The 16,041-nt window shown below is 31.9% G+C and overlaps 1 protein-coding gene across 2 annotated transcripts in view; it reads right to left on the bottom strand.

The window, feature by feature from the left end:
• Window positions 1-586: 586 nt before the first annotated feature.
• LOC127733140 (repulsive guidance molecule A-like) overlaps window positions 587-16,041 on the bottom strand; it is a 36,634-nt gene continuing 21,179 nt past the window's right edge. For both annotated transcript variants that reach the window (XM_052242467.1, XM_052242468.1), the window contains 2 exons: window positions 14,452-14,954; window positions 587-6,779 (listed from right to left, as the gene is read on the bottom strand). In XM_052242467.1, the coding sequence (XP_052098427.1) occupies window positions 6,111-6,779; window positions 14,452-14,954 (1,172 nt within the window). In that variant the 3' untranslated portion in view covers window positions 587-6,110. The remainder of the gene's footprint in view (window positions 6,780-14,451; window positions 14,955-16,041) is intronic.

The following is a 16,041-nucleotide window of genomic DNA, read 5'->3' as shown; positions in this document are numbered from 1 at the left end:
TTCTCCCCTGTATAAGTTCTCTCTTAAGATATACTATCTCTAACTTCTCCACTGTATAAGTTCTCTCTTAAGATATACTATTTGCCTTCTCCCCAGTATAAGTCCTCTCGTAAGATGTAATATCTGTCTTCTCCCTAATATAAGTTCTTTCTTAAGATATACTATCTGTCTTCTCCCCTGTATAAGTTCTCTCTTATGATAAAATAATGCTATCTGTTGCTCCCCAGTATAAGTTCTCTCTTACAATATACTATCTGTCTTCTCCCGAGTATTAGTTCTCTCTTAAGATATACTATCTCTGCCTTCTCCCTGTCATTCGTGGACAATTTAAAAAAAAAATCAAAATCCTGAGAATATGCACACCTTTAGTATATGTACAAGTACCTTACACAATATAAAAGTTTTTGATTGAAAACTGTAGGAGGAGTTTCCTGGACAAACCATTCGAACAGAGACTTGGGTAAAATTATTTACCCCAAAAACATTTTGTTGTGGGGCATTACAATAACTGTGAACATAAAAACCAGATATACATGGGTGAGACTTGTAAAGATAAGAATTGAACAGATGGATATCACAAAACAAATTCTAAATTTTTAAATATTTTTTATTTCAATAATAATATTTCACTGGATGCTTTAAAACCGTTCTCACAAAATCTCTGTCAAAATCAGTTTGTATTAAAGCCATTATAACATAAAATGCTACCACACAAATACTGTATACAGATGAGGTAGATAACTCTGTGACCTTATGGACAAAATTTATCATGTGACCTTATGGACAGAATTAGTATTGCTGTATTAACATGTACATGTAGCATAAATTATTTTTTCTTGGATAAACAAAATAGTCCCAAAAGTTGACAGAAATTTGAAGTACACTATAGATAATATTGAAAACCAAAAAAATAAATAAAAGAAGTCTTTGTTATCTAAGGTATTTCAGTGCAATTTAAAAGATATGTTTTACTAAACTTTTAAAGGGTTTAAATCTGAATACCCATTTACAAACAAAAAATCTTCACTGCTTTGATGAACACAATATTGACAAATTGCTTACCATGAATGTTTAAATTTTAAATTCATATTTGAGAAAATTTAAATTCTGATACAATTTTGTTAAAATTACAATGCTACTTGCAATATTACATGTATTAGGAAATTAAACAAAAAATCTATGTAAAATCTAATCGATCCGTTCTTACCACCCTCTGTGTTATAATATTGTACAGTCATTTAAAAAAAAACACTTCTGATAAAAACAATGAATGTGGCCACTTTTACAAAGTCCAAAAGTCATATGAATGTGATGTTTATTTCCTGATTAAGGGATCTAAGGATGAATATTAATTTGAGAGATTACATTCAACCTACAGAATGTATGTTACGGTATATTAATTATGAACTGGGGCATTTATCATCTAATGTTTACATTCATGTAAAACAAAGATCAACATTATTTAAATTTTTTATGTTGATACTTTTAGATACTTTTGCAAGTTATGATGAGTCAGCCTACTCCCCTTTTTATACCTTCTGGGTTCCCCATTAGAAATCCATGTAGAGTCCGCCTACTCCCCTTTTTATGCCTTCTGGGTTCCCCATTAGAAATCCATGTATCAAGTTTTCCTCACATGACAATCTCCTGTCAGAAAGTTCAATTTAAAATTGCTTTTAGTGAGGATTAAGATGGTTTTAAATTTCTATAGCCAAAGGCCTCAAATCTCTAGCTTCAAGTTGATATCTAAACATTTAACATGATAACAAGGCTAACCTTTCTCCACATTTTGTTTATTGCCAAGATTTTTACCTGGGGTCCCAACAAAGGGAAGTTCACTGTTCAAACAATTTTATCAATGAATAAGTCCCAAATTCAATCCTTGATCTTCTATTTTAACCATTTCTTTTGAAAGTTATGTCCTTAAAAGCATCTTTATGGCAAAATTTCAACACATGAAAATATTTTATCTTTCAATTTTTTTTCACATCAATATGCAAATAATTATAATAGCCTGTATGTGAACAAATTTCTCACTTTATAGTGTCTGACTTGTAAATTACAGTAAAATTTGCCAAATCTAATGAAATCTAGATATATCATGCTTTAAAGATGCACTCTATCAAAATATTTTTAACAAATTGGTTTATGACTATATATACTCTGCTCAGATAGCTTGGCTCAAATAATTACTCCTGAATGATTGTATACATGATATGAAAGCAATAAAAGCAAAAAGGAAGGCACTTCTCAAAATAGGAGAGGTCATTTTCCTTTTAACAAAAACTGTTTATGATATTTCAAAAGAAAGCTACCTCTTTAACCATATGTTTCATAAGCATAAAATGTTCAAAGGAGAAGTGAAAACTTTTTGAAACTGATCAAATGTGAGTGAGTGCATTAGGTTGTTGATAACAGGGGAAATCTCTTTGCAAGTTCTTTGTAAATATTCCCTCCAGATGTTTTTATGTTTTCATAATAAACCGACAGAAGAAGAGTACTTTTTTTCTTTATGATTCACGTTAGGTAGGGATTCAGTCACCCTCAGATGATTACAGTCAACCACTGAACAAAAAAATAAAAACTACCAAAATGTTCTCTCCTTTCATTGAGAGTTCCGTCTCATTTAATTTAACAGTTGGTATTATTAAATATGGAAATTATTTTCAGTATTTTTACATGTTTTTGTTACCCTTAAAAGCCTTTTCATAAATGTGATAAAATATTCGCAAGCATAAAAAACAAAGCTGCATTTGCCATGAAATGAAAGCCAAGGAGTTGCTCTTTAAAAGTCATTACAGCTGATATCTATACTTTATATTAAAGCTTCCAACCTTAGCAAAAAGAAAAAAAGAACACTTCTGATAACATTTATGATATATTTCATTTTAAGCAATAGCACATGTATAATCATTTAATGGCCATTTTCTTGTATATGAAAAATTGATTTATAGTCATAATGTTGTGTGTATATTAACATGAAAAAGGGGTAATATTTCAAGAGAAATATTTGAGGTTCGCAATGGGATGACAAACATGAAATTCTTTATTTAGTGCATGAAAGTTTTTGTCTACACACAATTTATTTTCCTAATATTAAATATGTTTATTAATGCTGTTTATTCTGTAATATTTCATAAAAACTAGATCCTTTGAATGTTATAATTATAACTGCAAGTTTGTGAGTTTTGATTATAATTTTTTTTCATTAAAAAAAACCTGAGAAAAGTACCACAATTAAAAGGGAAAGCATCCACATGCTTTTTCATTGTGTGTATTTTACCTTGTATAAACAAAACTTTGCTGTCACAAATTATTTTCTTTGTACTCTAACTTTCAATCAATTTTTCACACATTACCATGTTAAACAGTAACAATCAAAATTTATAATACATCTTCCAATTTTTTTTAGAATCGATTTACATGAATTTCAATAAGCCTTCCTCCTTTGTAGTTTTCAAGTTTTACAATGCTCCCAAGTGCGCTGTCAGAAATCATTAATGGGCACATGTTTACATAATAAAATCTGTTCTATTTTATTCCATATTTTATGGGGTAATGTAAATATTTGGCCATTTCCATCAACTTCAACATGTACATGTATATATAGCATTTGACTTGTGTAAACAAATGCTTTAACAATTACATTTTAAAAGAATTCATGTTAGGCCTTCTCAATTTGGTAAACTGTGTATATTTTTGACTGTAAAAATTAAAAGAGTAGAATTTAACATTGTTTTGTACCCATTGAACTTTTTGTGACACCAGTAAATAGTAATAAAATTATGGTTCCCCTTCACAGAGCCCCATATGAAAGCCTGTATGCAGGTGTGCACATAAGAAAGATTATGTAGAGATAAGGCTAGTAAAACCTTCTGAGAGGCCCAAATAACTTATCTTTCAGCTTTTAACCATAAACCTATTTCAGAAGTGAAATCTACACCCAGGTGAACATGTGTGTTTCATTCAAACAAAGAATCTTCACTTTTTTCCTACTTAATTGTTCATTAAGCTGTAAAATTGCTCCCCATTATTTTCGTAAATTGCAACATTAATACTAACAAATTTAAGATGAGATTAATAAATGGATGCTAAAAAGAAATTTATCTCAAAATTTGATTTTTTACTTAACCTGCAAGATGTTAGAATTAAGAATTTTGAAAATGAAAGAAGTTTAATCCCCTATTCTTGATTATCAGGTAGCCATAAGAATTATCTTCCATCAATGATCACCAAACTTAATTTTAACAAAATTGTACTAAGCTGACTTTTAACACTTTCTAAAAGTTGTAAACTTCAACTTTCCAACTAAACTTGTATGAATAGGGATTAAGCCCTAAGCTGGATGCATCTACTCAACAAAAGTTTTCAGTTTTCAAATCACAACAGACAAAATTTTGCAAATTGAACTTTTCAAATGCGGTCAACCTTAAAAAAAGTAATACAAAAGAAATACTTTTAAAACTCTTAATGAAGAAATAAGTGAAATTAAACACATTTTGACGAACATGTCAACAAAAGAGAGTCTGACTGGTCAAAATAACTGTGTGTGTGGAAACAGTGGACAATTCATATGTCTGAAAAAAAGTGGATGAATTTTGACAGGTCATCGTATTGTACTGACAAAAGGCTCATGTATAACCCAAGAAAGAAATTGGTCGATTCATACCCTGATTTGAATGTTAACTATGTTAGTAATATCCACCCCTTTCCCTCTGTATTGTGTGAACAAGACAAAAGACTTCTTTTCTCAGTGGCCACATTCATTGCCTTTGAGCAGCTAACAGACTACCATTAAGGATTTGAGTTTCAATTTATGATCACTTAGGTCAAGAATTTTAAACTTGAATGACAAAAGATTTGGGAAGGGTTATATATCCAGATTTTACACTTGTAATTTTATTACAAATTAAATGTTCATAATGTGTCATTAAATGAAGCCAGGGACCTGAAATTACACACTTCCAATGTTTTATGGCTTTATTTTTGTTTTTAATACCTAGGTACTCTGGTTTTTTTTTTATCCACCCCCCTTTATCCTAAAAAAATCAAGAAAACATTGCTATGTAACTGAAAAAAGATGATGCATAATTATCGTTTAATTGAATTATCAAAACAAATAAAAAGTTTTATGACCTAAGCAACTACATTATTGATTGTAATAAATTTTCCAGTTATGGAGAATATTTTTAGAATAATTGACTAAATTTGTGAAATAAATGGTAAGCCATTTTCAAATGTTCAAAAAGAAAAAAAAGTTCTGATTGACAACAACTGGGCTTTATTGGTCCAAAGTTCACATAATGACACAAAATAAACCTAAATATCATCTCATTCATATACATGGTTCATAGTAAACATAATGCATAAAAAAACAAGCACACATACACTCACAGACAGATACACACAATTGCACATAAAATATACACAATCTGCATTCATCAGACTCAACTACACTCACCAACTTATGCAAATTTTTACACATAAATCAAAACTTGTAGAGCACTGCAACACAGTCATTCAAAGTCAAAGTGACACATTTATAGCCAACAGAAATCTTGTGAAGATTACAATGCATTTAAAAACAGCATTGAAAATTTACTATCTGATTAAATATCAACATGAAAGTTCGAACTCTTTGCCACTGTTCTAACAGGTTGAATGATTGATGAATTAACATTGTTAAAGTTAATTGATAGATGTCTATTCTAGCCTTAGGATATCTCAGGAGCAGATTCAAGAACCATCAAATATCAGAACAAATGGCAAAAATGCAATTGCAAGCACTGGTGATTGGTAACCAAATAATATACTTTCAATGGTATTTTAAAACACAGTGTTACAGTCAATAGGAATCAATATTGAGTATATAGTTTGATCATAAATACTATTGAAATGCATATTGGACTAATAGATTAGTAAATCTATTAGTCCTAGCATGTTTTTATATGAAATAAGTCAGATACAAATTTAGTTGTGAATTTCCAAACTACCATATTGATAATTAATGAAGACTGTTATTAAATAATGGAGTGTCATCAAGACTTTTGCACCTTAAATAAACTGATCTAATAACGTAACAACAACATAACAACAAATCCCATCGTTCATCATGACGGCATTGATAGCAACACACATAATAGCACTGATAATAGCAGTATCCTTGAAGAATACCAAAATTTAGTCTTCTCGCTAGAAGCACTACTCGGTACTATGGGTAATTCAGTCCGATTATCCTGAGTTTGGCGAAGTTCTGGGTTCAATTCAATCAAGTCTTGCCACGCTTGATAAGCTGCTGCTGTAAAGTTCTCGTCACCCGTTGTTAAGAGATCAAAAACACATGAATCAAAGTAGAAATCGACAACACTAGCGTCACGGCACATCTTTAAAGCTTTGCTTAGTGCCATTTTACTGTGTTTGTTCGTCCGCTGAACTTCTGAAAAGTATTGTTTATAATTAATTCTCTCGTTAATTGGACATCCTTGAACACATAATTCTAATTTGTCACTTATTTCACTGGAATTTAAGACTCCTTCTGGCATTTTTATGGCGAATGTAAAATATCGTCCAATTTGTTGCACTTTAATTGTTGTGTCAATGTAACGCAAATAAATCACTACACTTTTTCCTGGTTCTTTTTCAATTACTTCCACACTTCTTTCGGGACCATAGTGTGTTTGTCCTAACGAAAAGGAACCAGGTAAATGACCTGTCTGAGCAGTATATGTTATGAATTGACTTGATGCACAATCTTCATTCTTCTTTATAATCACTGTCAACTGCAAAGGAAAACATAAGAATGTCAATACAGGTTTGAAAAACACTGACCTCATAAGTGTTAACTGTAACATAAACATAAATTTACCCTGTCTACATTCATGCCATTTGAAATACTTTGGTAACCCTTTTTGTACTATACTATATCATAATTCATACAGAGCAATATCACCAGTATACATGTATACATAGAACTTATGTTTTTGTTAGGTTTGTTTTGTTTTTTTTAGAATCCTACATATGTTCCTAAATAAAATACTTTAATTTCAGACTGCTCATAAAACTAAAATCATAAACTAAGTAAAAAATGTCTGATCACCCATCTTCCTCAACCTGGGATTCTAATATCTAGTCTTCGCTAATAGAGATGAACATTAATATACCAGTATACATTTAAGGATTTTCCATATGTTTTGAAAAAAAAACAATCGAAGGTTGTTTTACCATTTAATACACCAGATCTCACAATATACAAAACAGATGCTAGTACCTGTAGATCCTACCAAAATGTAAAACTCCAAGGTCAGGAGAGCCCTATCTTGAGTTCAATGTAAACAATGATTTGTACATTTTTTCATGTTCACAGTATCTCTGGTCAAGAAAAGTTATCATTTTTAACATACCAAAGTTCTTAATACTGTTTTGTTACACCTAAATTTTAATCATACACTTATCTTACTGATTACAATGTGTGTTTTTTTTCAGCAAGTGACTCCTTTAACATGTTTTAAGTTTGAGAGAGAGAAAGGTTCTTTTTAAGGTACTTGCAAATTTTAGATCATGTCCGAAAAAAAGGAAAAATCATACCAACAAAGCTAAATATTTCTGAAACCTTTTTTCAACTATACTGAAAATACAGTTTTTACTACTTTGAAATAACAAGATTCCATACTACCTAAACACAGCACCTTTATTTACTAACGAAAACACATGTACCAAGGGAACATGTAGCAAAGTTCGTGAAAGACAAAAAACCATACATATAGTCTCCGAATATTTACACATCTCAAATTTATAACTATAACTAATGATTTTCAGTGCATGGATCATGTAATGTAAATTTTCTTTTCTGAAGATAAAAGTTAAAACTGATGGTAATACACAAACTTATTTGATAATCAGCTGCTTTTGACAAGCGCTGGACATTCTGGAGACAATGTGACCTACACATCCCTATAAATAATACAAGGCATTCCCCTTACCAGCCTTGTAAAAAATAAATCTGTACCAGTGGACATGTGAATGTTGTAAATACCTGTTTAAATCATTTATGGTAATTAATTCTACTCCTCAGGTGTCAGTTTTGTCATGTATATTACACACCTTTGTAGTACTAAGTAGCTATATCCACACAAAAAATCCTGTTGGTAATTTAGATTTTGTATTCCTCAAGCTCTCTCAGTCAACCACATTTAAAATGTACCTTGTACTCCTTGCAGGATTAAAGTTCTTTTTCATTAATATTCTGAGTAATTTCAGAAACATCTTCAACTCTATTTAGTCTATTTACATGTACGTCATACACACACTTCACATAGATTCAGTCAATGCATTCATCTAGTCATATATACATATGGCTTATAGATTTGATTGATATAAAAAAGAAGATGTGGTATGATTGCCAATGAGACAACTCTCCAGAAGAGACCAAATGACACAGAAATTAACAGCTATAGGTCACGGTACGGCCTCCAACAATGAACAAAGCCAATACCGCATAGTCAGCTATAAAAGGCCCCGAAATCACAAATGTAAAACAATTCAAACGAGAAAAAACCAACGGCCTAATTAATGTACAAAAAAATCAATGAAAAACAAATAAGTAACACAGCAACAAATGACAACCACTGAATTACAGGCTCCTGACTTGGGACAGGCACATACATACAGAATGTGGCGGGGTTAAACATGTTAGCGGGATCCCAACCCTCCCCTAACCTGGGACAGTGGTGTCACAGTACAACATAAGAATGAACTATAAAAATCAGTTGAAAAAGGCTTAACTCATCAGAAGGATACAAACAGATATACAATAAAAAAAAATAGTTGACGTGAACGGGTACTTGTACATCCCAACAATAAGAAGACATTAAGTACAGATCTGAGAGTACTCGTAGTTACTGACAGCTAGTTCAAAGCCAATAAAAACTAATAAATAAACTGCTTCGCTGAGTGCAGCTAGATACGCCCGCAGAGGTCCAACCCTGAACAGTTGGGGCAAAAATGGACACAATATTCAAGCTTGATTCAGGTCCGAATTTGGATTGTAATTAAATATTTGACATATTATAGGTTTCTGAATAAATGTAGTCAAAGAACTTGAAATTGGTTATATGAATTGAATTTATATTCAATTAAAGATTTCTTGCTGTTGTGCAATACACTGTGCTGTTGCGCAATACTTAGTAAATCTGTTGTCAGACTATAAACAAATAAAGTTCAATTAATTCTCAATGTCATATTAGAAATTTATGAAAATAAAAAGGGAGCTTACATCAATAGATATAAACAATTCACCAAAGTTTCATGAGAATTGGTGACAGCATTTTTGAGTTATTGTCCGAAAACTGGAAAATCACCCCTTTATTAATGAATAAAACCCCATAACTCAGAAATGTAAAATGTAAAATTTATAAAATTCTAAAGGGAGCTTACATCAATACATACAAACAATTCACCAAAGTTTCATAAGAATTGCTGAAAGCATTTTTGAGTTTTTGTCCGAAAACTGGAAAATCCCCCCTTTTTTCATGAATAAAACCCTGTAACTCGGAAACGTAAAATCTAAAATTTATAAAAATTGAAAGGGAGCTCATGTCAATAGATATAAACAATTCACTACAATTTCTTGCAAGTTGGTGAAAGCATTCTTGAATTATTGTCCAAAAACTGGAAAATCCCCCTTTTTTTAATGAATAAAACCCCATAACTCGGAAACGTAAAATCTAAATTTTATAAAAAACGAAAGGGAGCTCACACGTCAATAGATATAAACAATTCACCAAAGTTTTATGCAAATTGGTTAAAGCATTTTTGAGTTAATGTCCGACATGTTGACGACGGACGGACGGACAACGGTATACCATAATACGTCCCGTAAACGGGCGTATAAAAAATCAGTAGTTTATATTTAGAAATATAGGATACATGTATATATCAGTTACCCACCAGCACAAGCTAACATAAAAAGTAACCACCAGCCTTTAACTACAAGTACCAAGACCATGAGATAGAAAGTCCTGAACCCCACATCCCCCTCCCCAAAATACATTGTATAAAAATGAAGCTATTCAGCATGATTGCAAGTGAGACAACAACCCATTAAAGGCCTAAAATTGAAGAATAGAAAAACATCCTGATGTATACCTCTAAACATGCTAAAGGTCACAATACATCTCTTGACAAATAGCTAATAGGCCAGCCCATCATTTAAAGCCCTCATAAATCTGGATTTTTTTAGAATGTAAAATTCAGAAGAGAAAGTCGGTCTACATGCAATTCATGTCAATAACATTAGTACATGTACAGTCAAACCTGCTATAAGGGTCACCTCTATTAAACAAACACCTGTCTTGTCAAGTCACTGTTTTCTGAATACCTATGCATTTTGAACCTCAATTCAAAGGTCCCTTTCTTATATGGTCAGCTTTCTATGGCCCAAGCATTTGCCAACGGTAAAATTTAAATACAGGTTGGAACATAATTTGAAAAGACAAATAAAACTGGAAGACAATCACAGCCTACTTTTCCAGAGAATCTGCTTTCACCCCCCCCCCCCCCCCCCCCCCCCCCCCCTTTTTTTTTTTAGGTGGTTTTCAGTTGCTCAGTCTTTAGTTTTTTATGAAGGGTTTAGTGGACTTGTTCATCTTTTTGTTGTTTTTCTTTTCGCCATGGCATTGTTTGTAGACCTCTGAACAAATTTAGTGCAAAAAAAAAAAGTCCAGATTTTGTAAACTTGGCAGCCTTCATATTTCCCATGAAAAACCCAGTAAAACAAACAGCTTTAGCTAGTCTAGTTAACAGAAAATGTACACCTGCTCTATAATGGTTTTCACTTTTATACCAACAGGTCTTTCCAAGAAAATGCAAGCCTTGACAAACTGTCCTGGCAATAAGTCTACTGTCTATATGTTATACACTATTCTTTAAAGAGAAAATATTATTTAAGAGGATTTTCTAACAAGAAGTCAGAAATTTTAAGAATATTCTGACATAATTTTACTGAAAAGAGTTTAATAGCTGAAATTACTCTTCAAACATATTGTATAAACATTTTGAAATTTAGCAATTGTAGCTGTGTCAAACATGCCATTAACCTTCCAATCAGGCAACATTTAGAATGAAATATTTATACTGTACACAAAAAAGATCTCACACCTACTGTGAAGGTCTGACATGTATATATATATGTGTGTATTGAAATCTCAAGAAAACACATTCATAATGCAGAGATAAATTCCATTTCACACTAAGGTGAAAATATAAATGTTTTATTACCTATTTAAATACATTTTAAAACTTGGCAGAAATAAAGTGAACATTTTAATCTAATTTCAAATTTTCAACATATAAACCTGCTCGGTTGAACAAAGACTTGAAAATCCATTCATAATGTGCTTGACCTAGAAAAATACAAGTTGTTTATCATATCAACACAAATGTGACCTATCTGGATGTTTAAACAGTATTTTATTTAAAATGACTGAGATTTAACTTTGTTTTACTTACTCGAAGGTGAAGGGAGGTGGTTGAAATCACTTCATTTATTAATTTATTCTAAATAAGTTTAAGAATAACTGAAGTATGGGGAATTAAAAGGGAGTTGATGGAGACTTTTCCTCCTCTTTGTGAATTCGCTTTTACAAATTTGATCATTTCAACAACAATTTTATTATCCAAAAAGAAAAGACATTAGAAAATCATAAGGGATTTGAGGAGAGGTACAATACTGAATTTGTTATCCAAAATTTGTAATCACTTCAATCTGAGTCTCAGTGTTAATGTTTTTGCACTTGGCAAATCTTAAAATACATCTTATTGAAAACTTCATATGGAAATTAAATGTGAAAGTCTCATGCCTATTGGTTATAAAATACATGAACATGCTTCAAGAGAAAATTAAAATAAAACAATTTTACTTCAATTCATATAAAAATTTTATAAACTTGACTAGCCAGCAGTTAAAAGATTGTGAATGAAAATGTGTAACACTAAACAGAGGTTATAAAATTGTGAAAGAGACAGCAATTCAACAACACAACTTAACCAATGTGTACATCTAGAGGTCACTGTATGGCTTTTTACAATAGTTAAACCTGCACCATTTGACAAGCAGTAAAGCTCCTACATAAGTCTTAAAACAAGTGTAAAAAAACTGCTTCGCTGAGCACAGCTGGATACGCCCGCAGAGGTCCAACCATGAACAGTTGGGGCAAAAATGGACACAATATTCAAGCTTGATACAGGTCTGAATTTGGATTGTAATTAAATATTTGACATATTATAGGTTTCTGAATAAATGTAGTCAAAGAACTTGAAATTGGTTATATGAATTGAATTTATATTCAATTAAAGATTTCTTGCTGTTGTGCAATACACTGTGCTGTTGCGCAATACTTAGTAAATCTGTTGTCAGACTATAAACAAATAAAGTTCAATTAATTCTCAATGTCATATTAGAAATTTATGAAAATGTAAAGGGAGCTTACATCACTAGATATAAACAATTCATCAAAGTTCATGAAAATTGCTGACAGCATTTTTGAGTTATTGTCCGAAAACTGGAAAATCCCCCCTTTTTTAATGAATAAAACCCCATAACTCAGAAATGTAAAATCTTAAATTTATAAAATTCTAAACAGAGCTTACATCAATAGATATAAACAATTCACCAAAGTTTCATGAGAACTGCTGAGAGCATTCTTGATTTTTTGTCTGAAAACTGGAAAATCACCCTTTTTTTATGAATAAAACCCTGAAACTAAACTGGAAAATTCCCCTTTTTTTATGAATAAAACCCTGTAACTCGGAAACGTAAAATCTAAAATATATAAAAATCGAAAGGGAGCTCATGTCAATAGATATAAACAATTCACCACAATTTCTTGCAAGTTGGTGAAAGCATTCTTGAGTTATTGTCCGAAAACTGGAAAATCCCTTTTTTTTAATGAATAAAACCGCATAACTCGGAAACGTAAAATCTAAAATTTATAAAAAACGAAAGGGAGCTCACGTCAATAGATATAAACAATTCATCAAAGTTTTATGCAAATTGGTTAAAGCGTTTTTGAGTTAAAGTCCGACATGTTGACGACGGACGGACGGACAGAGGTATACCATAATACGTCCCGTAAACGGGTGTATAAAAATCAACAGTTAGGATAAAGATGTGTGACATCAAAAATTTAAAAAAAATAAAATACTGAAACTGCATGCACAGCAGCCAGTGAAAAGATTCCTGACACGGATTGGACACTTAGAAGGTAAAAATGTACACATTCATGCTGCAGGGGGAATATAGTTTTGTGAGGATACACTCCTCCCTTTTCATCCAAATCAGAAGATCGAAATTAAAGCTACATTAAAAACAAATGTTATAAAAATCAATCCTTATAAAGCATGTAATTCAATTATATTGCAATGACAGAATACCAAAACCAACAAAGTGGATCCAATATAATGTCCAATACCAAATAACAAGGCAAATATCAAAGAATGTTCACAATGAAAACAAGCATTCCGTTGATTAAAAAATCATGAATTCTTTGACATAAAGCAAACAGTTATCAATCTTTTAGTTTTATTCTTGAATATCATCAACTTCACTTCTAAATTTCATTAAGTAATGTAATAAATAAAGAAATACATGCTGTTGTTCAATACTATAAAACATTAGTGCAAAAACTTCAAAACATAGAGAAATAAATGGGGAATGTGTCCATGGGACATAGATGATGCCCCGCTTGCATATCATTTAAAGTTATAAAGGGACATAACTGAAGAACGGTAAAAGTGACGCTACCCAAATTTGTACTTGATCTGTATTTTGTGGTAATTAGCATTGTGTATAAGTTTCATAACATTTGGAGAACGGAAACGAAAAATTCAGGAATTTTTCCATTTATAAAGGGGCATAACTCTAGAACGGTTAAAGTAACGCCACCAAAATTCAATCTTGATCTGTGTTTTGTGGTAATAACTATTGAGTATAAGTTTCATAACATTTGGTAGAGGCAAACTAAAGTTAGAGAACGGAAACCAACTTTGGGACGTACGTACGTACATACAGACGGACAAGGGTAAAACTTAATGCCCCCTCCGTTACGGCGGGGGCATAAAAAAGTAAAACAATATTTATAACTGTATTTCAAGTTAGGTTACATGTACCTTTATGCACTAACATAGACTTTTTCTAGTATACAAAACTGTATCTAGAAGACCATTCCAAATGAGAACTATTTCTTTTGAAACAACAAAATTCAGAAAATTGTCTGCTTATAGTATAGAAATACCTTTTACCTACATGTAAATAATCCCACTATTCCCCCCCCCCCCGATTTTTGATTAGGAATAATTGTCCACAAAGGATCTTCCCAAAATTTCAGGTCAGTTGTTCCTTATATTTCATATCTCTTTGTAAACATGTCATGTGGGTACTTAATGTTTATAAATTACCTTGCTAGTTGCTGTTGCATCTCCACTGTTAATCACTGGATCATTTGTGACCTGAACAGTTAAATGTTTATTATCCACTAATGCCCAAGCCCCCTCAACTTTACAAGTCTGAAATTCCTCATTAAACATTCGCAAGTGGGGATCACCAAATAATCCACATTGTTTATATATTGGTTTTCCACTGTATGAACACATACGATCAACACTTGGTGGGCGAGGACCAGTAACCTGCATTGTTTCCGGATCAAATATCGATGCCTCTGGATCAGCAGAACATTTATGTCTATTCATTTTTGCTTTTAAACCCGCTAAATTTCCATTAAAAGTGATATCTGAATGACAGAATCGTTTCTGCTTTACTAAACAGTCTATGTATGTCCTGAGAGAGATACAGCGAGGAGATTCTCTCTGTAAGGCAGCTAATTTCTTTATTTCTGTGGATTTCTCTGCATCTTTTGCTGAACTGAATAAAGTTTGACAATGTACAATATCACATGCTGAACCTGAAAATATAAAACATCAAAATAATAAAACTGTTCAATAAAAACTTACAAATATGAAAAGACTACTGTCTGAGTAAGGCTTGCCAAAAGCAATCATTACTTTTTATATTTATAAATGTGTGTATGCACACTTATAAAAATTGTGGTTTTTATCCAACGCAATCATAGGTTTGAATGTTGTTTTCAATTTAGACTTGTTTATAAATGTGTGTATATATATATTTGTGTGCATCTATGTATTTGCATGCCCTGCAATCTTTTGTAAAAAATAAATGGGGAATGTGTCCATGGGACACAGATGATGCCCCCATTTGCATATAATGTTATAAAGGGACATAACTCAAGAACTGTAAAAGTGACGCCACCAAAATTTGTACTTGATCTGAGTTTTGTGGTTATAAGCATTGTGTATACATTTCACAGCATTTAGTTGAGGCAAACTTAAGTAAGAGAAAGGAAACGAAACAAAAAATTCAGCAATTTTTCCATTTGTAAAGGGGCATAACTCTAGAACGGTTAAAGTGACGCCACCAAAATTCGAACTTGAACTGTGTTTTGTGGTAATTAGCATTGTGCATAAGTTTCATAACCTGTGGTTGAGGCAAACTAAAGTTAGAGAACGGAAACGAAAAATTCAGCAATATTTCCATTTGTAGAGGGGCATAACTCTAGAATGGTAAAAGTGACGCCACCAAAATTCAAACTTCATCTGTGTTTTGTGGTAATAAGCATTGTGTATAAGTCTAATAACATTTGGTTGAGGCAAACTAAAGTTAGAGAATGGAAACGAAAATTTCAGCAATATTTCTAATTGTAAAGGGGCATAACTATATAACGGTAAAAGTGACACCACCAAAATTCAAACTTGATCTGTGTTTTGTGGTAATTAGCATTGTGTATAAGTTTCATAACATTTGGTTTAGGCAAACTAAAGTTAGAGAACGGAAACCAATTTTGGGAAGAACGGTCGGACGGACGGACGCATACATGTGATTCTTCCGGCGGGAGTCAAAATCTCCCGCTTTTCAGACCCTCTTCCGTCCCTCCCGTTAAAATTTGAAATCTTCCGCTTTTTGAAAATGTCAAC

Source organism: Mytilus californianus, unplaced genomic scaffold, assembly GCF_021869535.1.
Source record: "Mytilus californianus isolate M0D057914Y unplaced genomic scaffold, xbMytCali1.0.p SCAF_3, whole genome shotgun sequence".
NCBI lineage: Eukaryota > Metazoa > Mollusca > Bivalvia > Mytilida > Mytilidae > Mytilus > Mytilus californianus.
The sequence above is the reverse complement of the archived record's forward strand: the minus strand, read 5'-3'. Positions and strand labels throughout refer to the sequence as shown.